Consider the following 26,671-nt stretch of genomic DNA (forward strand, 5'->3'; position numbering starts at 1 on the left):
GCAAACAGACCGCCGTTGCGCTCAGTTCTACTGAAAGTGAGTATATGGCTCGAGCGCACGCCATTCAAGAGTCCAAGTGGCTTCTGCTTCTATTACAAGAGTTCGAAGCAGGACTCGAGCCTTCCAAGGCTGCATCTCTGGTCCAACCACCCGTTATGATCTTTGCCGACAACCATGGCGCGATTGTATTAGCCGGTAATCCAGAGTTTGAATATTGGTTTCTCGTTGGTAGTGAACTTAGCCCATTCCAAACATTGAATACTAAGTCCATCCTCAGTCTTGCACCTGACCTAGGCAACCGACAAATTTCTACTTCTATGTAGGTTGTATATGACTGCTTAATCCTTGTATGCATTGTTATCCGTACTTGATCAGATTAAATCTAAGGATGTGAAATAGGTATCAAAATGCAATTTCTTCCCTTCAAATTTGACTATTGATCGGAAGTATGAGAAGCAAAAATATCGCAATCTGCAATCTACCAAGCCAATTCTGTATTGAACCCATTTTAATCTATTTTTCGGGCTCAGGGGGATGGCAATGAGAGAACAAAAACGGCCACTTTTGGCAGCCTCCGAAGGCCGCATTACACACCAGTACTGAAGCAGGTGCACTTGCCCCAAAAGTCGCGCCCCAGGTAGCACCTGCTGCTGCATAGCATGCCATAACAACCACCGCGCATCCTGCTTGGAAAGCTGTATAGGGAATGGGACCAGCAGCAGCAAAACTGATGAGGGATATGTAGATCATAGAGAGTGAAGCCTTCATCCTGCAAGCAGTTGTTTTGATTGTTATCGATGCTGTTCAATGAACTGGGCTAGCTTTTTGGTGGATAGTAAGAAGTAACCTTGGAAGAAGTAATCAACTATTTGGATATTGACAAATGGTCCAATTGAGGGTGTTTTCAAAGGTGGAGAAGGTAAGTTAGGTCTAGTTCAAAAGAGAACTTTTATATACCAGGGGGATGGACTGTTAATCAACTGATGAGCAGTACATTATGTACGTAATAAATACCGCTCATACTTCCTACTACAATACTATTGTTAGTTAGTATCACATACATACATATAGCATGCATAATCCCTACTCACAAAGAAATTAGTAAAGGAAAAAGTAAAGATTTAAGGTAGAGTTCCAATAATAAGGAGCTTTGTCTACATACTACTGTTGTGATTGAATGAATATAGATATCAAGAAGTCTTCAATCAGTTACATGTTCAATGGACAGCACAGAAAGACAGACTGCCCTCTCCTTATTAAAACTCCATTCTAAGGTTGGAAATGGACCCCAACACTACCAAGAACAAATCAAACTAGCTAGAACTATTACAGGAGAAAGATTGATCCATTCAAAGCCAATGTTGAGGTTGTGAATAAAAGAAAATCAAAACCCGTGACGTGGTGGAGCTTTAAGATGAAAGTTTAGATTTTACTAGGATACGCGCGATTTTTTTTTATTTTTAGGATGAAAAATTTTCAGATGAAAACTATCTTGCTCTCACTTGCCCTATGGACTGTCAGGACTCAGGGTGCACCTGATAGTCCAGTGTGGGGAGTCCGGCATGTTGTTTTTGAGGAAAAAGAGTGAGGCCTTCATCAGTGCTCACAAATTTCAAACCATTTTGTGATAGACTTGGTAGTACTGTAGACAGAAACCTAATGCGACAGGAGGATATAACATTCCACAATGGAGGATATAAATGATCATGAATAATGAAAAAAAAACATTTAATTTCCAAGGTTAATAAGTTTGGGTTTAGCCACAAAAAGGGTTATATTTTGACGAAAGAGGAGGATATCACAAGAAAGAATCGTAGCGAATAGCATCTACCACAGACCACAACCTCCCTTCTGCGTTACTTATCTAAGATTCCACTAGCAAGCCCTTACTCTTATTGCCAGTAACGGGGCTCATCGAACACATGGTACCGGTGACCACGCACACCCTCTCCACGGAATAGGGCAGGGAAACGGCGACCAACGGGCACCATCTCCTCGGGGATGCGCATCTCATTCTCCGGTTCAGGTTCACCAACCACGAACTTGCCAACCTGTGCAATGAGCATATTAGTATGTGTTTTGCTGGGTATCATGAATAAAGAATGGTCTTACCTGGATCTCAGTGTCGGTGATTGTGTCCCGACTGATTCTGGCGTAGCCGGTGCGGTGGATCTTCTTGAAGAGAACATACTCGCACCAACGGTCCAAATCAGTGGGGTCGATATCCTTCATCTGGCTCACGTCGCTGACGTAGGTGTTGTAGTTACCCTCGAGCGGCCTGGTGACCAGGTAACTCAACAGGATGAGCGGACGAGGAGATGAGCCCATCAACTTGGACAGGTATTGGCTTTGAAGGCGGCGATCTTCAGGATCCTCCTCCTGGCCAGAGTGGAAGACAACAATGTCTACCATCTCGCCATACATATCCAGAGTGGCGTGGATTGCGGGAGCCAGCTCACCCACAGGAGACGGAAGAAGGTGGTGAGTCGAGTTGACAATGGGGAACTTGGAAAGAAGAGCAGAACCCCATGTGTGCTTGTTAGGTCCTGGGCCGAAATCGGTGTAGTAACCAAGATCCTCGGCAATGTATTGGGTGACATCCTTGTTACCCATAATGATGCGTTGGTTGTCTGATTCCAAGAAACCAACGACATCCAGCTCGAGTTCGCCAAGAACATCACGCATACGACGCTCTGATGCCCACATGTCGTTATCCAGACCGAAGTGAACGGTCCAGATACCAGCAGTCACAATCTTCTCCTCAGGGTGGTGGGGCTTGTAGTCGTTAGTGGGGAAACGCAGGTAAGCCACAGACACCGAGAGAAGCTGCAACGCGGCGAGGACGTAGATGTAGTAAGATCGCTGTCTCTTGCTGTTGGGGCTGACGGGTTTGTGGGCACGAGAGCGACCAGAGTTCGAAGTGGCAGCAGAGAAAATACCGGCACCAATGGCGAGCATGGTGGTAATCATGACCCAATCAGTGCGTTCGCGCACGAGCGGACCACCAGGGACGAAGGCATAGGCAACAACCCAGACATGGAAGAGCAACAGGAAGATGTACAGGACAAATCCAAGACCAAAGGTGCTCGCCGGGGAGTGACGAACGCCAGATTTGATCATGACAGGGGCGACAGCCATAATGTAGAAAGCAAGGATAAGAGCACCGTAGTATCCAGTCCAGTGGTGATAGTAGGTCAAAAGAGCAGCACCGACGGAGCCGATGCCGTAAGCGGTCCAGCTGCCGGCGATTGCGGGGTTGAAGATACCATAAACAAGACCAGCACCCATGGCGAAGATGGTCACAGCACCGTGAGGCACAGCAATGGGTCCACGGACGGGATATCCATCCCATACCCATGAAATCATAGTGCTTGAGTCGGTCAGAAGCGAGACAATGGCGAAGAGAAGACCTCCGAAACCAACACCGGCCAGAAGAGATGAGCCCTTCTTGCCGCTAGCGGGCAGATAATCACTTCCACTGGTGATGGAGCCCCTCTGGGAGCGTAAGACAGCAAAGATGGCAATGAAGAGGCCAATCTTGTTCCAACCGCCGTTCTCGCTGTGCATGACAGGCCAAAGTGGGTTGTTTGTCGTGCAGGCAAACTTGGCAACAGTTGACATGATCAAACCAATGCCCCATGCCATGATGCGAGACTCGAGACGAGCGGTATTTCCACGCTCGGCGAAGAAGCTAGCAACCCAAGCGGCACATGTGGTCGACAGAGCAAAAGCGGTGACGAACAGTCGGTTGGCAGGGTCCTGGAATTTGTAGGCCACGAGGGCCGTAAGTGACAGGAGGTGAAGCAGGCGCAAGTTCTTGGTGGCAGCAGATCTCAAGGACGGGATGGCGAAGAGCAGAGGAGAAATGCAAGCGACAATGGCAACCTCATAGCCAGAGATACCCATGTGCCACAGAGGGAAGTACCACACAAGAACGGGCAGGCCAGTCACAATAGTCCAGAAAACGAAGCCGTTGTAAACATCGGCCGCGGCATCCAGGATTTCAGTCCAGAAGAAACCCTCGCCAAAGGTGTTGCTCACAGGCTTACCCTTCCTAATTACTAGTTAATTTCGAAGAATGGAGCGAAAAGACTAAAGAATTGTACACACCCTTTTTCAAGGACCGAGTCCGCAGTCGTCTTCAACTGCCTAAGAAGAGGAGGTTTTAGAATGTGCTTTGTTTCATAACCAACATAACTTATGCACTATACATTTGTGGATGTCATTTCGGAAGCCACGGTACATACCCTCTGCTAACTCCCTTCACATCGCGGATAACCAATTCAAGGCCCTCGAAATCAAGTACCGTAATGGCATCGAATCCAACGTCGAACAAGATCAGAGACCACTCAAAGAAGGCGTACCGGGTGTAGGCTAGAATGGGTCAGCATAATTTATCGCGGGATTAAAAAAGCTGGAGGAACTTACCACCGGGAACCTTGTGGACTTTGTGCTGAATGAAATAGTAGATCAATGGCACCAGAGTTCCAAAGAACAAACTGGCCATGATCTTACGGTACTTGACAGCTTGGCGGTTGTTGGGGCTCAAAGCAAGGCAGCCCAGTGTCCACGGCAAAGTGGCGACCAAATAAGAGATCATAAAGATATCGTGCCAATCGTGATCATCAGTTGAGGTGACATAGGTCCATCCACCGCAAGTCAGGGTTCGGAAGACACCCACACCGGCCACGATCTTCGGGAGAGACGAATTGGGACGAGCGGTGATGATATACCACAGGAAGACGAGAAGGAAGCGGGGACCGGAGGTGATTGCAATGAAGACTTGGAAGAAAGAACGCTCGGGGTATCGATCGCCAATTGTCGCGGATACGGAGGGAAACCATTCGTCGGGGTAACCGTAGTGTTCATTTTGCACGATCTTCTGATAATGCAAAGCAACACCGACTATAAGGGCGCTGAAGAAGGCAGCGTATGCGAAGACCGTGTGAGTCCAAGTAACCCATTTGCCGTTGATCTGGATTGGGATTCGTGTCAGAGCTGAGAAACCTTATCGCGTGTGTAGAAGACGTACAGCAACCACGGCATCTCCATCCTTGAATCTGGGAGCCATGGTAGCGCAAATGGAACCCTGCGCTGGGGGGATATAGGAGGAGGATTAAAAAGAAAGAGAAACAAAGAAAGAAATAAAAAAGAATGTCAAGAAAGAGAGATGATAGAGAGTAAGGGCCCCTGAGGAAAACACCGGAATCCTCGGTTTGGTGTTGCTTCCAGAGTGGCCTTGGGGTCCTGAATCTAACCCGATTGGGTTTAGCGTGTGCTTTGTCAAAAATGCGGGATCGACAAAAAGTTCGGAGCAACTTTTTTTTTCCTTTCGTAAGCTTCAAGTTCCAACTGCAATCATGTCCGCCGCAACAGATAAGGCTCGCTACTTTCTTGAAAAGTCAGTTCCAGAGCTGAAGGAGTTTGAGAAGAAGAAACTTTTCACTAAAGTGAGTGACGACAAAACGCGCGTTCATAAAAGTCACTGTTGCTAATCTTTGATTAGGATGAAATTACTTCCATCATCAAGAAACGATCCGACTTCGAGCACAAGCTGAATGCACGTGGCGCGAAGCCTGTCGACTTTGTCCGATATGTCGAATACGAGATCAACCTAGATACCCTGTGCAAGAAGCGCACCAAGCGCATGGGAATTCGCTCCGCAGGACACAGCGGCCAGCGACGGATTTTGTTTGTTCTCGACCGTGCAACCCGCCGATTCCACGGCGATCTTAACCTCTGGATTCAATACATCGAATACACCCGGAAGCAAAAGGCCTACAAGAAGCTTGCCATCATTCTGACCGACGCTCTGCGATTCCACCCCACCAGTGCGGAGTTATGGATCTATGCTGCCAAATACTCCCTGGATGAGCATGCGGATATGTCTCAGGCAAGAAGTTACATGCAGCGCGGTCTGCGGTTCTGCAAGAGCGCACGCCTGTTATGGATTCAATATGCAAAGTTGGAATTGATCTACATCGCCAAGTTGGTAGCTCGTCAACGGATATTGGGATTGGACGAAGCCAGCGCCAGTAAACGGTCAAAGGCTGTCGAGTCCGCCGAGGTGGATCACGATGCCGACATGATTGCGATGCCCGCGATCACCGAGGAGGATATCAACCCTGCAGCGCAGGGTGATGAGAGTGATGAGGCTGCCAAACAGGCCCTTGAAACTCTGAATGCGACACCGGCGCTCAGTGGTGCTATTCCACTGGCCATCTTTGACTCTGCCATGAAGCACTTCAAGAACGACGACCAGATTGCATCCGAATTCTACAAGATGGTGTCGGAGTTTGATGACGTTCCGTGTTTGTCCAAGATTCTGGGTCATGTGGTGGAGAACATGCAGGCCCACAAACCCACCAGCGCTCTGACATTGATCTGCTATATCAAGTTCCCAACCACAGGGGTCCGGGTCACATCGCCAGAATTCCCCCGTGCTTTGGGAAGCTCACTGGCACGCCTGAAGGAGTCACAGCCATTGAATGCCACTCTTGCACAGGAAGTAGTGAACTGGTTGAAACCGCTAAGCGAGACCGAGGACCTGGATCCTTCATTGAAGATGGTCATTGTGTCCACAATGCGCAATGCCGAGCGAGCACTGTCGGCATGATCTGTATATCTGAAGGAAATTTTTTGATCTCTTTTTGCACTTGCGAGGCGTTGGTTGGATGTGAAGTAAAAAAGTGTCCAGGCATATACATTAAGTTTTTTTTCTTTTCTTTCTCGCACGGGGATCATGTTAGCCAATTTCCCGTCGAATTCAATCATCATACTTATTCCCCCGCCGATTACTCTTTTTATCGCTTTGGAATTTCTTAGACTTCAAACGGGACTCATTTTGAGCTCGTTGACTGTAAAAGGGCGAGAAAGGAAAAGAGAGAGAAAGAGTCAGATCACCGGATCACACCCCCCTGCAGGACGAGGGGGAAGCTTACAGTTTATGAACGCGGTCTTTTTGTTCTGGGGAAGTCTCGCCCGGAATTACGGCCTTTGCGGAACTCTCCAACAGTTGGTGGAGCTTGTCGAAACACGAGTCCACGTTACTAGCTTGTTTCCGGGATTCATCCGAATGGAAGACTAGGGCCTGGGACCGCTCGGCGGCAAAACGTGAAGCCTGCAGTTTGGGGTGGAGTAGACGCGGAACCAGAGGCAGGAGCGCTGCGAAAGGAACCTTCAAGGTTGCTTTTGTGTTGACTCTGCCCCCACTATTAGCCCTGCGGATATTACTTGAAGGGTTAAGAAAGTCGGAATTGCACCGATATGCACCGACTTGTTGACATTCTGGCCTCCTGGACCGCTTGACCGGCTAAAGGACAGCTCACCGACCTGGCGGGGGACGGTTTGGGAGTCCAAAGTTTTCAGCCACTTTCTCGCTAGTTCAAAGTCTTGGTCAGATGACCCCTTTGTTGAAGCAAACCGGCGTAACCAGGGCGTTCTGACCCAAAGTCGAATGCCTCGCGGCCCCATCATCGGAACCGGGTGTGCCGGACAATTAGCATGTAGGGGTTTTCTTTGCTTTCAAAAAGAAATCCTAAAGTCCAAAAAAAAAAAAAAACAAGTAATATCAAAAGGCCGAAAAAGACTTGGAAGTTTGCGGGGGATTCTCGAGGTGTTTATATGACCAGTACAGGAATAGACTTGTACCAAGGAAAAAAAGTGAATGGGAAACTTGTCTAGTTATGACTAACCAGAACCTCGTAAGTTAACTCCGAGGATCTGGAGTGTCTAGCCCCTCCTATTCTGACTTTTTCCGTTTACTTACGAACTAGTGTATTTAAGGTCGTAGTTCCATGCAAAAAAAAGTAGAACTATGAAAGACTAAAGAAATGTAAAAAAAAAAAACATAGTTTCTAAAGTTAAGGTATTTTATTAAGGAACCCCCCAAATATGCATTTATGCAGTATGTAAGGATTCTAGATACATTTGAAAGTAAAGTAGCGTAAGGAAAAAAAAAAAAACCACCAGTAATAATGAGTCGAGTGAAAACAAAGGAGGTTCTTATGAACTCGTACAGAGTATTTTCTGCATGACCTGCATTACTGCATTACCAGAACTTTAGGCGCAATTCCCTCCAATTTCCCCAATTCCACTGTGTGTTCCTCAGCTGAGAAGTATTTAAAGAAGTCTGGTGGGGTGATTTTAGTCTGAATAGTGAATCTAAATTTTGATTCCACTTTTTCTCTTTTTTTTTCTTCTTTTCTTTTTTTTTCTAAACCAAAACCTCTATCTACCTACCGTATCTGGCTATCGGGGACCCTTACCGCCCTCTAATCCCATAGCCTTTTTTCTCATCGCCCCACCTTAGCTTGCGATCGCGAAAATTCACAAATCTCACTGTGTCATTATTACCACCATTCTCCTCCTCAACTTTCTATTTTGTTATATTCCTCCCCCCCGTTTTGTAGATGAAACGTCCGCCTCCCCCAAGTCTACATGACGCCAAGTTCCCCCGATGAAGCGCTTCATTTTCGCGGCAAGACACTGACTCCGGAAAGCCCTCGACCGTTGCATATCCCGGAGCCTTCGAATATCCCCGTTTTGCAAAACCAAATGGACCCTGTCTTCAACGATACCTCAACTTATGAACGCGCGGTAGATTTCCAACCCCAGAGAGAAGATGGATGGTTCGCGGAGGGACAGGGGCGTGGCCTAGCACATACCCAGGATTCAGCTAGCTTGCATGGTGCTCAGCCAGGGAACCCTGCGAACCCTGTGATGAATGATATGGCTGTTTCGGCGGACTTTTACCATTCCTATCCATCTACTTTGCAATCCGGAGAGGTGAATGTGAACCAGAGCGCCCATGCCCAGACCCATGCGCCTCCGGTTGTGCCGGTCCAGCCAGCCTTCGCCACTACCAGTGGAGTAGACAATGCCGGCAACTCAGGCGATTTGTCCCGATTGCCAGAGCACCTAGATGATGGGCAAGGACGTACAGGTTCAAGCACCACCGGTGTCAATTTCCAGACTTTGTTGGACAACCTCTCTCACATCCCACCTTCAGACTTGGCCTCCGGGGCTGCTCCCTTAGCGGGAAGCTCGTCTCTCCACCAAGCACCCAAGGACGACCATCACCACACCCAAGGCGTCTCTTTGCAACCCCTTCAAGACCATTCTGCCCAGACCGAATATAACCCAAATTATGAAGGGACATACCAGCAACACCCTTCTGCCCTTGCCACACCCCCGGCCCATCCTACGCAACCCAGTAACAATGCCCAATCATATGCCCAGTCCATGGCACCGGGCGGAGCACCAGGAACCGCCCCGGGTGCTGGCTCCATACCTCCCCCACCCATTGCCAACTTCCAAACTCCCTCATCGGGCGGAGAGTCCCAAACATCCCAGGAAGCTCCACAGGCGTCAAAGAAAAGTCGTATCGAGAGGCAGATAGGGCGGCTCACTAAGGGAATGGATGATGATGCGCCATGGGGACCAGAAGTCCAGAAAAAATACGATGAATTCCTCCACGATGAAAGAATTTATGTGACAGAAGGTCTCTGGGATCGATTTCCCATGGGATCTCGATTATTTGTTGGTGAGTGATGTTTTCCGACCACAGACTCTGTTGGCATTTCATTGACTGTTATTTTTTTAAAATCCCCTAGGCAATCTACCCACCGAAAGAGTCACCAAGCGAGATATGTTCCACATCTTTCACCAATACGGAAAGCTTGCCCAAATTTCCATCAAACAAGCCTACGGTTTTATACAATTCCTGGAGGCGGATTCTTGTCATGCAGCATTACAGGTGGAACAGGGGGCCGTGGTTCGAGGCAGAAAGATTCGTGAGTTTTTTTTTTTTTGGAATACTTCGAAAGTTGAAATTGGGGACCTAATTATTCCTAGACCTGGAGATTTCTAAACCTCAGCGGAATTCCCGTCCCGCGCCCGCGGAGCCATCTCGCGCGCCCCCTCCTCGACGTTCAAGATCACCAGAATTCAGCCGGGCTGGTCCCGCGCGACCCAATCCACGTGCGCCTAGTGATCGATATGACCGGTCTTATGAACCCCGAATCCCCTTCAGCGATTTTCGGGATGAGCCTTCAAGTCGCCGCCGTGATGGTTATCGACCTGCACGGTCGCCTTCCCCCCGACCTCGACCCAGAGACGGTTATCGATCTCGGGATAGAACGCCAGAGCGATTTGATCGCCGTGAGCGTCGGCGTTCCCGCTCCCCTAGATCCCGGTCTCCTCGGTCCCCCTATTCCAGAGATCGGCGATACCGCAGCCCGAGCCCCAGACCTCGAGGCACTTACGAAGGAGAATCCGACTTACCGGTTCCTCGAAGGGCCCCCCGTGACGTACCTGAGGTCCAAGTTCTCGTTCTTGAGGAAATTGACCGGTACGTACCAGCACCACTATACATCAATCTAGCGCCCATCAATGCTAATCTTTTTTTTTTTTTTAGGAATTTCGTGCTTCATGTGGAAAACGCCTTTCGCAATCGGGGCTTGCGAGTAGATGTCCTTGTGCTCGGTCCCCGTATTCCTCTTGGTGCGGCGGTCCATCGCCAGTACGTTGAAGGGGTTCTGGCAGTTGTCAGGCTCTCTCGCCCCAATCAATTCTCTCGCAAAATTCCTCTTCAAATTTTCGAACGAACCCCAGGTTCAAAAAGTGTTCGCTTCAGTGACTACCCTGAGGTTGACCCGAACATCGCGGCTGAGGTCATGTTTCATCAAGCTCAATCGATGCAACGCGGCCCTCCCCTTAACTCCTTCCCTCCCAATCCTGCTTTCGGGGTGGCCCCTTTACCTGCACCGGCTGTGCCGGTGCCTCACCCTGGCCTACCCGCATTGTCCAATCCCCCCAACATTGCGAACCTGATTGGCTCACTGGACGGAGCTAGCCTTCAAAATCTCCTGTCGGCCCTCCAACGTCCGGCACCTCAGTCCCAGCCTGTCTCGGCTACTCAGTCGCCATATGCTTCCCCCAACCCTCCACCTCCTGCCGATCTGGCCACTCTCTTGAACAATGCAGCTCGACCACCTCCGATCATGCAGCACCCACAACAACCACTTCCTTCCCCATATCATCTACAGCCCCCCAATGGGCCCGTCATCTCCGATCCTCATTTGCTGTCCATCCTAGCTAAGGGGCTCGGTGGTCAACAGCCACAGGGTCAACCGGCCGTCGGTTCTAATGTACAAAACCTGATGAACCAGTTGGCCAAGTGGAAACAATAATATTACGAATCTTCTCGCTGTGACTTACGTTCGGGGCTCGGGTTTCCATCTTCATTTGTTTTTCTTGCTGTATTGGTGCTTTGTATCCCTTCTCATTACTGGAGCTTGGCGTTCTCGCTCTCATTTTTTTTTTTACATTCATGTTTGGGGCATTTCCGGTTTCATCCCATGCTGGCACATATCCAGCGACTGCAATTACGGGCGTCTTATTGAATTTATCGGGGCAGGTATCTAGATATTAGGTTGAACGGGGGTGTATTTCAGTCGGAATCGTTATGTACCTTTTGTTTCATCCCACCACCTGTCCATTTTGAGACTATCTTGCGTATATTGCAAGATGGATATAATTTGACCGTGTTCATGATGATTTGGAGTTACATGGAGCGTTAAATTGAGATCGTGATAAGAGTGGATATGGTACATAATGTACAAGTACGAAAGCATCCTGTAGAGATAATATTTAACTCGACTTCCAGCCTTGAGTCTTCAATTCCTTCATCTTGTCCGCATCTTCCTTCTTGATCCGCTCGATTGTCTTGTCGCGGTTGTATTCCATCACTCGCTTCTCCTTGAAGTATTTGACCTATAAGAAATAACACATTAGTATCTTCTCAACTCCGAAGCCCATTCGTTATAAGCAAGCTCCTAAGAAAGCTACTTCAACACCCAAAAAATCATTCCGATAAAAGCTATACGTACCCAGGTCTGGGAGCAAGCTGCCTCAAACTCCAACACCTCCTTCGCGCACTTCTGACGAGCTGCCTTATCGTCTTTGATTCCATCCAAGATATCATTCCGGTCCAAACAGGCAAAGAAAGAATCCCGACCCTCCCAGCAGCGTGCACGACTTGTCCGGTCCGGCGCGATGCGACCACCATCAGAGGCCTTGCTGGCGTCGGAGGATGAAGACCAAGGGAGCCAGCCCATAGTGACGGTTGTGATTTGTAGACGGTATACGGGAAATAATAATCGAGCCGACGAGTGCCAAGCAGGGTTCTAGCGACGAGAAGGTGGATTGTTGGTGGCGGATAGAGCTTCGATGTAGATTTGAGAAGTCGGAAATGCTGCGGATGCGGCGTTGTTACGGGTGCCAAGACTGTTGATCCCTCGGCCGCCTCAACGCTGTCCAGTTTCCACCGTTGCCACAACTTTCACGATCTTCCTTCCAACTACACCACCCCTTACGACTTTTACATATTTTCCTTTCTGTTGGCCGATACTCCGGAGTTTTTCACTTGTTTCTCTGAATCGCCCCCGCACTGTATACCACTTGCTATTGTCGATTAATCGCTCCGCCTGCTCACTTCGCCCTCCACTGTGCCGCGCTCCGAACACTCGTCTTCCACACAAAAGGTCACTGAGGGGGAAATCCGTCTCCCCACATACCTCCTAGTTGATGCCCGGGCGCCGGCGCCTTCCAGCGGGGTCGCGAACCGACCTCCCGCCATTAAAAATCATCCGCAAGATCATCTTTCTCCAGGCGGCCTATTATGTCTGCGCAACAATCCTCATCCTATTCACGACGGTAGTATACGGCGCGCCATTCTCACTCGACCTGGTCTTTGGATGGGATAGCTTAAGAGGAGACACAACTATCGGATGGATGCTGGGACTGGTCTGGATGTTGAATTGTATCATCAGGTGAGCGTCAAGCGGTCTCTTCCATATTGGGCGGAGACAAAAGCTATTGCCTAAATAAAACCAAACTAACATATGCCATCTACAGCGTGATCTTCCTCCTCCTATTTGTTTCTCGATCAAAGCTTGTCCCCGACTTCGCCTTCACAATCCACTTCCTCCACCTTATCGCCACAACACTCTACACGCGCTCCTTGCCCGCAAACCTGCTCTGGTGGGCCCTGCAATTTGCTAGTGCGGGCATGATGACTTTCCTTGGGATGTGGGCTTGTCAACATCGCGAGCTCAAGCCCATTAGCTTCGTCGGGCTCGGAGGCGGAGGCAGCAGTAATGATGCGTCCTCGTCTCAGCAGGCGTCTGAGGATGCGCAGGCGGAATCCAGCTTCGGGAAGGGAAGAGGTAGGGAGCGGAGTATACAAGAGTATGAGATGAATGAGATGAATCACTCTGGTGATCGTGCTGTATAAATCAGGGTGATCGTGCACTTTTTCGCATTCGTCCTCTTTTTTCTTCTTCCATTACTTGTTTCGTTCATTTTGCTTGTCTACCTTTTGGATGCCCTGGCTTGGTTCCGTGGGCTATGAACTTTTGAATGTTTCCTTCTCCTTCTCCTTCTCTCTTCTCTTCTTGGTCTTGGTGCTTGGACTTACCGATGCCTAATGTTGCATTCTTATCACTTTTTGTATACCCCGCCACGGTTGCATTTCTTTAGATGGCGTTTCTCTTGGTGATGAAGGGGGTGGATACTTTTCTTTTCCCTTGTTGAATATACTGTTGTTCAAAATGTTCTATTAATATTCGAGACAAGCGTTCTCTGAAATGACACTTCTATTAATGACTTCTCTGAAATGGCCCCTAATTCTAAGTTTTGACTATCCCTAGCCCTCAAAGTAGCTAGTACAAAACATGTATCTGGATATGAACATACATGCGAAAGAATTGATATGTAATTTGAAAACGGATTTGTTCTATATGTTTCCTGGACGGAGGTGCAACCGCATGTGTGAATTGGTCCACGGATGCACCTATACTACCTTCAGTGTGATGCATGTCTTTATTTCATTTTAAATCCACTCCTGAGCTACCACCATCTATATATTCATATAAGCTGGAATTTGTACAGCATGATCATTGATATATGCAAAGCTCATGGCTCAGTTTTCAAAACAGGAAAACTGAAAACGGCATACGGTAGAGCTTTTAGGTAAAGGTGCGTATTTTGTTAGGCTACGCGCAGTATTTTTTCCGGATGAAAGATGAAATCCTACCTTGCCCTACTTTCCTATTGCCATACTTCTCAGGGCCCCACCACTACCCCAAAAAGAATGTTCCAATGCCATAATTCTTAAATGTCTATTCTTGAGTCTTCAACACCTGAACGTTGGCTTTTGAACAAAAAAGCAGAAGTGATATTACTGGTGGGGTGGTACCATACGCATTTTTTGATTTCCGCCCTGGGGGCTGCAGATTCCTTCCCAAATTCCAGAATGCCATATTTTAGCTCTTTCTAAACAATAGATATTCATTTTCTCGATCACTGCCTGTGGAATTTTGCAAACAAAAGATTTCGGTGTCCAGTATAGTCGATCAAGTTCTAATAATCTCTCACCATGCTTTCATAACTACTCACTATCGGGGGGTTTCTTTGGAAAGCCCTTAATGTTCGCATACGCCAGAGAAGCGGAAGAGTAAAAAAAAATGTTATGAATACTATTGTAGGTACCTCAGACAGAATAATTGTGCATTACCACATACAGTTGCGTGCCAACCACCACAAACCCAAGGCTTGACCTCGTATTGTATTTCCGAGGGTTTGAAGTCATCGCCACACGCGCAATATTCCAGGGTTAAAACGAACGGGGCATACTTGAAGTTCCAAGGTTTTACGGAGTCTGCCATAGCCTCAGGACCTTGGAATCTTTTTCCAAGGTTCGTATACTTGTAGTATGTGCATAGTAAATGTTGGTGAATGATAAACAAACATTTGACCAAGGCTTAAATTCTGTCAAATTCTTGAATATTCTTACACAGGCACTAATATCAATATAACTATATGTAATCTCATTAATAGAGTAACCACGTTTCACAGATATCTTCACCGTTGCCAGAACTTGTCTTTCCACGACGGAGCTCAATTTCCATGTGCTGTCCTTCTGGCATTTGGTTCACAAAATCGTCATCGACCATGATCTTCAAGTTCTTTTCATTGATGTGGAATACGTTGCACAAGTCGAGGGATTCAATATCGTATTTTTCGGAGATTTTCTTTGCGAGCTCTTCGATTGTGCGTTCTGATAGATAAATCGCGCGGTAATATTCTTGGAGATCGTCTTCCAGGAGTCTGATATAAAAACACGCCACTAATTGTGTTAGCAAGGTAACTTCTTTCTTTTTTAGACTTGCGCGGTCATCGAAATATAGTATTGGAATACATACCTGAATTGCGATGTCGACTCGTGAGTCCTTGGTCGTAAAAATCAATGCGATTCACTTTGATGAAATCGGGGGATAAGTCGTCATCAGCTACCATCTGTGGGATAGCCGTAGTCTCCGTATCGGAATGGTTGGAGTTAGGTGGCGTCACAATCTCCCATTCGTCCATTCTCGTGGATGTATCCATGCCATTCTTGAAAAGTACCGTCTTGCTTCCAATGCCATCTTCCGGTAGATGGATTGGGTGTAGATCTGGATCATCCTCCTTATCGCCGCGGAGTGCTAAGACCGTCCTGGAGTGAGAAGAGAGCGCCATTTTCTCAAGTCCGAACAATTTAGATCTTAGACCGGCCTGGTTCAGTTGCTCTGATACATCATCTTGTCGCAATTTTTTCAGGTTTTTCGCAACCGGCCTGCCACGTTTGCGCTTTCTTGAGGACCATCCTAATTCCGCGTTCGAAATCCGATGTTTCAGCTTCTCGATGCCTCTCATCAAATTGCTGTGGTCATTGGAAAGCTTTCTTTCGGCACCGTGGTCTCTGAAAACTTGGACTTTGCAGAAACAAACTTCCGGCTCAGGAGAAATGACAGGGTCACCGAATGTAGCCAGTTCTTCTGTCTTGGAGCAGAGTCGAACAGGGCTTCCTCTTACTCCCTTCGATCGTGTAAAGTCGGTAGATAGAAAATTGAAGCAGAGTGGTATGTGGCAGGAATTGAAGCCGGTGACGGAATTCATTTTCCAAGTGACGCAGAAACCATCAAAGTTTTTCTGCTCGACCTGGAATTGAAAGCTGTCGCCGCCTACATATTCGACTGCAAAGGGTGTTTCTTCTTGCTGGTGGTCTTGAGGTACACCTCGGCCTTCTTTCCATAGTTGCCAGAAGGCGGCTGAGTTGGACCTTGCCTGTCCTTGGTCGAATGAGACCCGAACAAAGGTTCGGTATGTTGCTGCCTTGTCAATTGCCTGAGGTGGTGTCGAGTCCAGCACGGTGAGATAGTAGACTTGGCCTTTATTTAGGTAGCTTAGAGGTGGATCTCCGCCTTCATTGATCATCGCGGTCGGGGCTTGGAGGATAGTGCGGAAACGAAATCTGAGGACAGGCATTTTAGTAAGGTTGATTTTGATCTCCGGCAGTTGATTAACTTACGACTCAGTCTCTTCGGATGCAATATCACCTCCATCGGTGATGAGATTTGCAAGGGATCCGCCGAGGCAAGTACCATCAGATGATCCAGCTAATGTATCGTAGGCCAAGGTATGGTGGAATAATGGCACGGGAGGGTGTACTCCTGTAGCGGGAAAGAATTTTGTTTCGGGTAGGGACGGACGATCGTAGCGTGGCATATAAGATGCGGATCCCCAAATATCTTTTTGCTGGAAGTTAGAAAGATCATCCGATATGGAATGTAGGCTTTCAACTTCGGAAGATTGCTTGGGTGAGACTTGATCGTCGCCACTCTCCTGGTACTGGGAGTTTCTCCGACTACTCTGATGAGTAGAGAAAGGATCTGGGTTCATCAAGGGGAATCCATCAAATCGAGTCATGGGAATGCCCTGGGTGGCATGTGGTAATCTTGAGGCTTCGTGGTTGATGGAAAGTGCCGAGTGGGGTCCATCGACGTCTGTCATATTATACACTGAGAATGCCATATCACTACGTCGGCAAGCATTAGCTAGAGTTATCTTCAACTGGAGTGAACCTTGGAATTGTTACATATCCTGGTTGGATGCATACCTTGGTGATAATTCCTCCTCCGTGTTGTGGAAGAACTCGCCCATTTTGAACTCATTGGGTTGGCCACTGGGTAAAGGTTCAAAGATGGGGCTCCGATAGCTTTCAAATGAGTTGGGAGGTAATTTTTGGGAGCTATTGTGTTCGTAAAGTGGAGGAGATTGAGTTAGCTGGGAGCTCTTGCAATTTCTTGGCATCCTTGTATAGATTGGACACGTACCTGCTGTAAAGCATTGCGCTAGGCCTGCAGATTCGGTATGTGAACAGATGGTCAATTAAAGGGTAAGGCTTAGCCTTTTGAAATGAGCTCTATAGATGTGATCTGGGGAGTCACGTCGGTGTGTCAGAAATTCTATGGGATGGTGGCTTGAATGTTCCATAGTGGCTATCTTATACATAAATCCAATAGGGCTATGTAAGGATCATGGAGGTACTGCAGAATGTAACGAGCCAATGGGTAATTTAGCCATAGGAATTTAAGATTTGGATTCTTCTAGGTCCTGAAGGCTGAAATGAATAAAATGAATAGTCTCTATTACTGCGTTGAAAAGAAAGAGCAAAGTTCCATACTTCGACATTGTCGCTCCGAGGTTCCGATTGGCCGGCTGGTTTAACCGGATAGCGAGGGAGTTACTACTGGCGGACGAGCGGTCTAGGCCACTGCTTGCCTCTGCGGACTTTTCACCCGGACTCGTCACAAGACTTCCAATTGGCCCTAACATCCATGGTTCTTTTTCTGAATTCAGCTCTGACAGGCTGTCACTCGGTAACAGGGCCCATAATAAATTGATCCACGGATCCATCGTCGTATCATAACCCCTCACAGATTCCCGACCGTTGAACTTCAAATTTCAATTTGCATCAAGCTTCAAAAAATGACAGTCGATCACGGATTACCTCCGCCACAGCCTTGTCACCGATATTATCTGTCCATGACAAAGGCGTTCGTCCTTCAAAGTCATTCAATCGCGCATTCACGCCTTCCGTTGTGAGAAGCAGCTCTACCATTCCTCTTTTCCCTCTCTGGACCGCAATTGACAAAGGTGTACGTCCTTGGATGTTCTGCGAATTGAGATTCACACCTTCCGTAGCAAGCAGCAATTTGGCCACTGCCTCACGACCATGTGCTGCTGAACATGAAATTGAGAGTGGTGTATCCCAGTTGGAATCTTTGATATCCGGATTGGCCCCAGCGGCAAGCAGTCGTCTAACGATCATCTCATGTCCGTTAAATGCGGCTATTGAGAGAGCTGCTTGGTCTGTACCATTCTCGACGTTTGGGTTGACCCTCCCTGTAGCAATAAGTGCATTGACGATTGTCTCATACCCACCTGCTGCCGCGCAATATAGAGGTGTCGTTCCCTTATTGCAGGCAGAGTCGGGGTTAACACTCGCACAGCCGAGTAATAAATCGACTACTCCTTCGTTGCCGCATGATGCTGCATGCCATAACGGTGTACACCCCCAATAATCTTTGGAGTTAGGGTCAATCCCTTTGGTAGCAAGGAGCAATCTCGTCACGTCTAAATGATCCCATTGTGCTGCCCATGACAAGGTCGTGCGGCCAGACAAATCGTTGGCATCAGGTCTCGCAACTCCCTTGGCAAGCAGCAACTTGACTAATGCCTCGTCATCTTGAGAAGCTGCTTTTGTCAGCGGTGTATCTCCTCTTCGATCGGCCAAATCACAGTCAATCGATATCGATGCAAGCAGCTGCTCAACCACAAAACGATGCTTGTTCATGATGGCTTTGAAAAGTGGGGTCTCTCCCATGAAATCTTGCAAATTTGGGTCGATGCCTCGTGTCCCAAGAAGTAATCGCACTACCTTGAGATGCCCATTTTGTGACGCACAGGATAGAGGGGTTTCTCCCCTGATATTCCTTGAATTTGGCTTGACCCAGTCACCCAAGCCGAGTAGCAGTGCGACCACCTCCTCATTTCCTATTGATGCTGCCCACCATAGTGGTGTTTCTCCAGTCTTAATTTTGAAATCGGGATTGACGGAGTCCCTGATGAGTAGCATATTGATGACTTCTGCTTGCCCGTTTTTCGCTGCCTTGAACAACGGTGTCTCGCCGTCAGAGTCCTCAAAATCGGAGTCGACGCCTTCTATGTCGAGCAGCAGATCAACTACATACTCGTGCCCGAATTCTGCCGCCTTTGACAGTGCCGCTTGTAGGACGCTCAGCTGTGTCTGAGCTCCCGCTTCCAAACTCTTCTGAGCCGTTCCAAGTTCCCCAAATTTGGCTGCCCATAATAATGCAGAACTGTTGCATTGTGCGTTGACACGATATAGATGTAGATCAACAACTTGATACGTGTAGGTGGCAGTTCGAGCAAGAGCATTGATATCCGGCTGACAACTCAAGTGCTCGGCTATGCACTGCACCAATTCGCGCGGTAGGTCAAGAATTCCAGGCATTATAGCTGAAATCTCCTAGGCTAATCAGTATTTGGAAACACATAGCATGTGATTACAAAAGCTGGCAGTTACCAAGATGGAGTTGAAGCCTTTTCATAGGAACCGAACTGCGAGCGGGGAAGAAGCAAAACAAGAAAAACAAGTAAAAGTTCCAATAGAATAGAAACAGCGATGATATTAGTCTATCAACTTCTTGTACGATGAGAAGAAGAAAGAGAAGAAAAAGTGCACGTGTGTGGTCAGCATATCAAGCCTGAGCGCTGACTAACCTCAAAGAGATGATCGTGCATCTGCAGCCAGCCGAATCAGATTCAAATAGCCGTGTTAAATCCCTCTCACAGCTATCGAGACATCCTCAGTGAATCATGGAGGCTGAAAATTTGTACCTTCAGAAATAATTACAGGTTGATCCGAAGACATTGGGCTACGGATTATTACAGTGCTTATTTTTGGCAAAGTAATCCTAGTAGAACAAAAGTACTATTGTGCTCCAACCAACAAGTAAATAGGCACACCGCACTACGGTAGGCCCTCAAGTCCCGGTCCTCTTCAAAGCACATATCGGCTAACGTGTCATCGGTTAGCAAGCTTCAAAGATGGGATTTGATGAAAATTAGCGCAGAACTTACAAGGTCAAATTCTCCCTGTCAGTGAGATCCATCTGGCTGTTGTCCACAACACGTGCGATCTTTGTACCATCAGAATCGACGGTCTCAATGATACCATTTCCATTGATGACATCGGCCGAGTCTAACTTGTCCCGACGTTTGTTTTCGTTGCTCAGATAAACCCGGAGGATGATGATAATTATTGACGGTAGGATGGCAGCGACCTTGGTGAAGTGTTAGTGACTTTTCATGGCTAGTCAATCAACTTCAACTTACCACAAGAAGAATGATCCAAGTTGGTCTATATCGAGGCTTCACTTAAAGTCAGCATATTCTCAGTAGGCGCGGAGCTCAAACCAACCTTCCACTGTGCACGAAATAGCTGAGGAGAAATGATATTTCCCAAGCCATATCCAATGTGATATAATGCAATAACGGTGGTCTTTTTGGTATGTCCCGCTGATGCGTTAGCTGCCCATATCATCACGACGGCATAGGGTATCCCAGTTGTGGATCGAATCCAGATGCCTGAGATGAGACCCCAGCGATTTGACCAGGGGAGAGCTTGAACATTATCAGTGATAGTCATCCAAATATTGCAATCAGTACATACCCAGTAGGAGAATACTAGACAGGGCTCCGGGAATATAAGCGATGAGGGATATCCAAGCTCGGGAGTTCTAAACTGTTAGTTTTTATCTTGGGATTATATTCAGAAGAACTTACCTTGGTGTTATATAGTACAATCGCCGCTGTAGCCAGAGAGAAAAATGAGACTATTCCGGTCACGCAACCTAGGAGTGTTGTTTGAAGAACGGTAAATCCGAAGGAATTGATGATCAGAGAATATTGATTTGTGATTCCATTTGCCATCTCTTGTGACCACGAATGCAAGAAAAATAGCCATGTTTTGGGGTCTTGAATTGCTTCAAGAAATCTAGAATTAATTTCAGTAAGAGTTGACACGAAAATCAGGATTATCGAATCGGTTCAAAAGAAGAGGCTCACTGGTATTTCTTGAATGTTTTTTGCTCAATTCCAGAGTGATTGTTCTTGATTCGCAAGATGGCTTGTGCACGCTCCTCGTAGGTTAAAAAGTTGGCATGGAGAGGACTATCCGGGAAAAGGAGCCACACCAAAGCCCCAAATATGATAGTAAGAATGCCAGTGATCACTGATGAGAAAGTTAGAGAGATATGAGTATTCAGTTTCTGAACAACACTGACCCATAAGCCATTTCCATGGAGCGAAGCTTCCTGTGTCGATCCATAAAACGCCGTACGATAATAAGCCTGATGTAATGGGACTTGCATTGCCGATTGACCACATTATTGGCATCATCACAGATTGCTCGCTATAAGTGAAGAACATAGACATGGATAGCAAGAATGCAGGGATTATAGATGCTTCTGCCAGTCCTAGGAAGAAGCGGACGACAAAGAGTGAGGCAAAATTATTACACGGGACGTGTAAAAGTGTGATACAACCCCTACTAGCTTGTCAGTTCTCCAAAATCTTCATGGCCAATATGAGGTTTGGACTTTACCAAATGATTAGATTTCCTGCCAACCATTTTGCAACAGGGAATCTCTGCAAAGCCCAGTTCTGTGGATATTCTGCCAGCAGATATCCAAAGTAGAAGATTGAGGACAGCCAATTATACTGATTTGAATTCAAATGAGCATCATCCAGAATGCCCAGAATCGATGAACTTCCCAGCTATTGCACGGTTACAAATTGTTGCAATTCAAATACATCAACAGACTTGGAAAACGTACTGTTTGCTTATCGATATACATGAGGTGATAGCCAATGCATAAAAATGGCAAAATGCGCCATAGACATTTGTTTCGTATGCGTTTCGCTTCTTCTGGGGTCGGGTCCGTGACTTGGATTTTGGAAAGTAATTTGAAGCTCTCGTCTGCATATTGATCAAGAACTTTTGGAGTATTGCTGAGGTTGTTTTCGCCCTCTCGTTCAGATTCCGTTGCAGCCTTCAACTCGGGCTTTGGGTGTTTGATATCCGACATCGCGTCGTGTATTCCCAACTTTGGAACGCGTGAGTTATTCAATCACCCTCAACGTTGAGATCTTGAACATTGATGTACTTCATACCTCAAGAACATTCACTCCTTATCATCTCGGGATTATTCTTGTTTACTCCGCACATGCACATATGCCAAGTTATTGCGCAATGTTTTTTTGTCCGTCTTCAAGATCAGCCGGGCGAATGCCGATATCAAATTCCTTTCTTGGGAAAATGCCAAACGCCAGGTTTTCCAATGGACTGGCATCAAATTAGAATTTGCGAATAGCTCTCAAAAGCACGCGTTAATTCGCCATCCCGAAGCTGGGGGTCGCGTCAAAGATGCACTGTTGACGTGCTTGGAGAACTATATAGGCCAAGAGAACCTGCCAGTTGATATTCTTAGTAGTACTAGGTGAACATTTTGGAGACCGATCCGAACCTTGATACTTATACCCCGCTTCTCAAGTTCTCGCCTCTATATATCCTTATCTTCAAGACTTGCATTAATTGCACTTCACTTCTTAACACCCAGGTGGAGATGTCGGAAGCTGAAAAGTTTCGGGTTATTATTGCAGGCGCTGGAATCGCTGGCCTTGCGACCGCCATATCCCTCAAGCGAATTTCCTCCATCCCCAACCTTGACGTTCAACTATACGAACAAGCTCCCGAGCTTCTGGAAATTGGCGCGAGCATTGCGCTGAGTCCAAATGTCAGGCTCCTAGAAGTTCGGTTCTCAATTCTAATGACAAATGGTCCTAACATCATAACAACAGGGCATGCGCACACTGGAAAAGCTTGGCGTGACAAATGCACTCTCAGATGAAGTCGGCTTCAGAGGGCCAAGCGGAATCCCCCAGATATTTCGGTATGTGTGACCACCTAATATGCCCCGCAAATTATCGAGTTACGCTGACTTGCCCTCATAGTCACTGGAAGACGGACCAGGTCATCTCCGTCGATACGCACACAAATGTACCCAATCCGCAGCACCATACTACGCGTTTTCACCGAGGCCATTTACACGCTGCTCTCTTGGAGCATGTCTCTCGCGATTCTATTCATTTGGGCAAAAAGATTATTCATGCCGAAGTCGGTCAGGATGGGGTGTTGTTACAATTTGAAGATGGAAGCCTTGCATCTGGCGACATTTTGATTGGTGCAGATGGACTCAAATCGGTTCGTTGTCGCATAATATATAGCACCATGATAGTGAAATTCTCTAACATCTTGAAGAAAGTCAGACAATCATTCATTCCTGATTACAAATTACGGTTCAGTGGGAAGATTTTCATGAGATCAACATTCGACGCATCATTAGTGGAAAAAATCCCCAACTTGCCCGCTGACTCGTTGCACTGGGTACGATAAACGTATTCTATCTCTCCATTTTGATGGTTTTGCTGACCTCTAGGACCTTGGAAGTGGGGGCCGCAAGACAACTTTTTCGCATCACGATTGGGTATGTGTGACAGTATTTATAAATATTAAACATGAAATCGCCTGACCTAACGACATTCAGGCAAGGGTCAATACACCACCGTTGGCGCTTATAGTGACCCTCGTTCTTCCGAAGAACTCGAAAGAAGTGTTGACTGGGACCAAAAAGGAGACGTGGGATTCTTAAGAGAGAGATACAAGGTGAGTGATCAGCAAGTATGTACTGATTGATGAAGCCCCATTCATAACCCAAAATATATTGATAGAACTGGAACCCACTTATTCAAGCCCTGACAGAAGCTACTCCGTATACAAACCTGTATCCCAACTTTGCCGGAGATTCACTAAAGAGTTGGATATTCGGTTCCCGAGTCACTCTCGTCGGAGATGCCGCTCACGCCCATGGTGGTGCTTTTGCCGCAGGAGGATCTCTAGCTCTAGACGATGCTTTTGCACTTGGGCTTGCTTTCAAGCATGTGATTGAAGCCTCCAGTCAAAAACTGCCGTTTTCGTTCCACGATGCTGAAAAGGCGTTTGAGCTATACGCCAATACACGAAAGCCACATACTGATAGGTTGTTACGTATTGTACACAATCAAATCGGTACAAACCCATCCAAGTCTGGAACGCTAAGGGAAGAAGATGCGAAGCTGGTTTCTCGGATGAAAAACAGACCTGATACAGAGTGGCTTTCTGAGCATGATGTCGAGGCCGCATTGGCAGCTACTCTTGCGCAGACTGATTCGCAAGACCAGTCAGAGCCCCTTGAGCATTCTAATAAGTCTCAAGAAACTCTTGAATCCGCTCTACACTTCCAGGGTAGCAAGCTTTGAAGAAAGAACGAAGGTCGATTGTGTTCACGGTTTCAATACAATAGATTCAGAATTATCAAGCTAGAACGACTGGGTAGCTTTGAAAGGAACGAGTGACTTCTTACTTTCGCCTTGGCTTATGTATCTGATCGTTTTCAGATCCATCCAGTGCCATCACTAGTATTCATTAGATACTCAAGTGCTCAAGTCAGAACTACGTGACAGAATGAATTTGACGCAATTCTAATACTAAATAACGTTTTTCGGCATTCCTCCGACGCAGCAAATGAAGAAGACCCCCACTTCTACTCCGTAACCCACATGTGCATACTTTGATCAGCTATATCGCGCCCTCAGAGAGTCTAGACCAAATTTCGTGCTTTCTCATCGTAATGACCGCAGCAAACGTTGGAGAGGGGGCATCGGGATAACGATAGCAGCGAATTTACAATTTAATATCCTGAGGAGAACATGTCTCAAGGTGCTAGAATCAACATTTGAACCGTCTCTCCATATTTCTGACAAACCCAACAATTTCAAAAAATCACGCAAAACTTACACTCCAGGAGGTCATTATTTGATAATGGGCTCAGAAATACCTTCCACGAAGCGACGGATTTATCTCAATGGATTTGATATGTTTACCGTTGGCCACCTCTCCTTTGGCCAATGGAAGAACCCATCAGATCGATCGGCAACAAAGCGTCGAGATCTCTCATATTGGACGAATTTAGCTCGAATCCTTGAGAAGGGGGATTTCAACGCATTGTTCCTGGCCGATACATTTGGCCTATATGACACCTACAAAGGAAGTGCCGAACCTGCCATTCGAAATGCGGCTCAGTATCCCATGGGCGACCCGGCAATTGTAAGTCAAAGCTTGGAATGTCCAAATTTCAGCATATGTGCATGCGAGGAACGGTCTGACTGATTCTCAATTTCAGCCGATATCTGCCATGGCGTCGGTGACTAAGAATCTTGCCTTTGCCATCACTACCTCTACCTCGTACGAAGCTCCATACGTTGTCGCAAAGAGGTTTTCAACCCTGGATCACCTCACGGGTGGCCGATTTGGTTGGAATATTGTGACTTCATGGAAAGCATCTGCGTCAAAAGCAGTAAGTGGCCCACAAGTCATATCAAGAAATTTCATGCAAAATAATTGTCGAATACCTCAAGAGACTGACAAACATAGCTTGGGTTGCCTCTTATAGACCATGATAAACGTTATGAAATTGCCGACGAGTATTTGACGGTCCTATACAAGTAAGCATTGACCAGCATTGCAAAGCCCTTCATAGCAACAACGGATACTCACATCTCAGACTGTGGGAAGGAAGCTGGGCCGATGACGCGCTCCGTGAAGACTCTGAAACAGGCGTCTATTCAGACCCCAATCGAATCAAATATGTCCACCACCACGGCGACAATTTCCACGTTGATGGCCCTCATATCCTGGACCCATCGCCACAGCGCACTCCCTTCCTATTCCAAGCTGGCACTTCTCCAGCCGGCGTAGCTTTTGGAGCAAAACATGCCGAGGGAATATTCGTCTCTGCCCCCTCGCCTCATATCCTCGCACCACGAGTCCAAGCGATTCGCGAAGAAGCCGCTAAGCTGGGACGTGATCCCCGCTCGATTAAAGTGTTTACTATCCTTACACCAATCCTTGGTCGAACGGAAGAGGAGGCGCAGACCAAGTACCGCGAGGCTCTGGAAAACGCCAGTGAAGAGGCAGGACTTGCCTTCTTTTCGGGTGGTAGTGGGATTGATCTTAGCCGCTTTGATCTTGATACGCCTATCAAGCCGACAGATGTCCATATCGATGCGAGGGTCCAATCTACAATCAATACACTCTCCTATCAGAGTCCCGATGTTCCGGAGTGGACGCCTAGAAACATTGGGAAACATATCTCCATTGGAGGTGCTGGTCCTGTTCCTGTTGGAACGGCTAGCTTTGTAGCCGATTTTCTGGAGGAGTGGGTTCGGGTCGCTGATTTGGATGGCTTCAATATTGGATATGTGCAGACGCCTGGAACGTTTGAGGATGTCGTGGAGCTTTTGGTTCCTGAGTTGAGAAGAAGAGGTGTATATTCACCTGAGAAGGAAAGCGGGACTATGCGGGAGAGAATTTATGGACCGGGACAGAGGCATTTGAGGGATGATCATGTGGGGAGGACTTATAGATATGAAGTTTATGATGGCAAATAGTCATAGTATGGCAGACAATATTGATTGTGCATATTGAAAACGAAGCGTGCATGTGCCATTGCCACATAAGGTATATAATAGTAGTTCCTATAAATTATTTCTTGCATTCTGCGTAGATTGATATTACTCAGGTCAATGATATCAAATTTCAGAG

At 47.1% G+C, this 26,671-nt stretch overlaps 11 protein-coding genes across 11 annotated transcripts; 5 read left to right on the forward strand and 6 right to left on the reverse strand.

Annotated features, from left to right (window-relative positions):
* Positions 1–1,892: 1,892 nt before the first annotated feature.
* On the reverse strand, positions 1,893–5,071 carry N7466_008767 (uncharacterized protein; the record flags this gene model as incomplete). Its single annotated transcript, XM_057168156.1, has 6 exons — positions 1,893–2,051; positions 2,113–4,054; positions 4,111–4,149; positions 4,248–4,374; positions 4,429–4,975; positions 5,033–5,071. The coding sequence occupies 6 exons, from the start codon at positions 5,069–5,071 to the stop codon at positions 1,893–1,895; spliced, it is 2,853 nt and encodes a 950-aa protein (XP_057018787.1).
* A 289-nt stretch (positions 5,072–5,360) lies between these two features.
* Positions 5,361–6,616, forward strand: N7466_008768 (snoRNA-binding rRNA-processing protein UTP6; the record flags this gene model as incomplete). Its single annotated transcript, XM_057168157.1, has 2 exons — positions 5,361–5,450; positions 5,507–6,616. 2 exons carry the CDS (start codon positions 5,361–5,363, stop codon positions 6,614–6,616), a joined length of 1,200 nt encoding a protein of 399 aa, XP_057018788.1.
* A 150-nt stretch (positions 6,617–6,766) lies between these two features.
* Positions 6,767–7,473, reverse strand: N7466_008769 (peptidyl-tRNA hydrolase domain protein; the record flags this gene model as incomplete). The annotated part of the gene is made up of 3 exons (XM_057168158.1): positions 6,767–6,857; positions 6,942–7,220; positions 7,277–7,473. The coding sequence occupies 3 exons, from the start codon at positions 7,471–7,473 to the stop codon at positions 6,767–6,769; spliced, it is 567 nt and encodes a 188-aa protein (XP_057018789.1).
* A 966-nt stretch (positions 7,474–8,439) lies between these two features.
* Positions 8,440–11,192, forward strand: N7466_008770 (putative RNA-binding protein (Nab3); the record flags this gene model as incomplete). The annotated part of the gene is made up of 4 exons (XM_057168159.1): positions 8,440–9,544; positions 9,615–9,775; positions 9,856–10,355; positions 10,418–11,192. The coding sequence occupies 4 exons, from the start codon at positions 8,440–8,442 to the stop codon at positions 11,190–11,192; spliced, it is 2,541 nt and encodes an 846-aa protein (XP_057018790.1).
* Positions 11,193–11,652: 460 nt separating this feature from the next.
* Positions 11,653–12,119, reverse strand: N7466_008771 (cytochrome c oxidase subunit 6B family protein; the record flags this gene model as incomplete). Its single annotated transcript, XM_057168160.1, has 2 exons — positions 11,653–11,775; positions 11,892–12,119. The coding sequence occupies 2 exons, from the start codon at positions 12,117–12,119 to the stop codon at positions 11,653–11,655; spliced, it is 351 nt and encodes a 116-aa protein (XP_057018791.1).
* Positions 12,120–12,588: 469 nt separating this feature from the next.
* N7466_008772 (protein SYS1) lies at positions 12,589–13,297 on the forward strand (the record flags this gene model as incomplete). Its single annotated transcript, XM_057168161.1, has 2 exons — positions 12,589–12,833; positions 12,919–13,297. 2 exons carry the CDS (start codon positions 12,589–12,591, stop codon positions 13,295–13,297), a joined length of 624 nt encoding a protein of 207 aa, XP_057018792.1.
* Positions 13,298–14,894: 1,597 nt separating this feature from the next.
* N7466_008773 (uncharacterized protein) lies at positions 14,895–17,230 on the reverse strand (the record flags this gene model as incomplete). The annotated part of the gene is made up of 5 exons (XM_057168162.1): positions 14,895–15,190; positions 15,267–16,354; positions 16,412–16,918; positions 17,000–17,065; positions 17,217–17,230. The coding sequence occupies 5 exons, from the start codon at positions 17,228–17,230 to the stop codon at positions 14,895–14,897; spliced, it is 1,971 nt and encodes a 656-aa protein (XP_057018793.1).
* A 627-nt stretch (positions 17,231–17,857) lies between these two features.
* On the reverse strand, positions 17,858–19,420 carry N7466_008774 (ankyrin repeat domain-containing protein; the record flags this gene model as incomplete). Its single annotated transcript, XM_057168163.1, has 1 exon — positions 17,858–19,420. The coding sequence occupies one exon, from the start codon at positions 19,418–19,420 to the stop codon at positions 17,858–17,860; it is 1,563 nt and encodes a 520-aa protein (XP_057018794.1).
* Positions 19,421–20,045: 625 nt separating this feature from the next.
* Positions 20,046–22,058, reverse strand: N7466_008775 (uncharacterized protein; the record flags this gene model as incomplete). The annotated part of the gene is made up of 9 exons (XM_057168164.1): positions 20,046–20,252; positions 20,305–20,340; positions 20,390–20,592; positions 20,642–20,708; positions 20,755–20,965; positions 21,037–21,202; positions 21,255–21,517; positions 21,575–21,747; positions 21,807–22,058. 9 exons carry the CDS (start codon positions 22,056–22,058, stop codon positions 20,046–20,048), a joined length of 1,578 nt encoding a protein of 525 aa, XP_057018795.1.
* A 537-nt stretch (positions 22,059–22,595) lies between these two features.
* N7466_008776 (uncharacterized protein) lies at positions 22,596–24,327 on the forward strand (the record flags this gene model as incomplete). The annotated part of the gene is made up of 7 exons (XM_057168165.1): positions 22,596–22,781; positions 22,831–22,922; positions 22,984–23,233; positions 23,291–23,416; positions 23,480–23,516; positions 23,577–23,710; positions 23,761–24,327. The coding sequence occupies 7 exons, from the start codon at positions 22,596–22,598 to the stop codon at positions 24,325–24,327; spliced, it is 1,392 nt and encodes a 463-aa protein (XP_057018796.1).
* Positions 24,328–24,889: 562 nt separating this feature from the next.
* N7466_008777 (uncharacterized protein) lies at positions 24,890–26,517 on the forward strand (the record flags this gene model as incomplete). The annotated part of the gene is made up of 4 exons (XM_057168166.1): positions 24,890–25,174; positions 25,251–25,424; positions 25,502–25,572; positions 25,632–26,517. 4 exons carry the CDS (start codon positions 24,890–24,892, stop codon positions 26,515–26,517), a joined length of 1,416 nt encoding a protein of 471 aa, XP_057018797.1.
* Positions 26,518–26,671: the final 154 nt, after the last annotated feature.

Source organism: Penicillium verhagenii (assembly GCF_028828195.1).
Source record: "Penicillium verhagenii strain IBT 33310 chromosome Unknown utg000008l_segment0_segment0, whole genome shotgun sequence".
Classification (NCBI taxonomy): domain Eukaryota; kingdom Fungi; phylum Ascomycota; class Eurotiomycetes; order Eurotiales; family Aspergillaceae; genus Penicillium; species Penicillium verhagenii.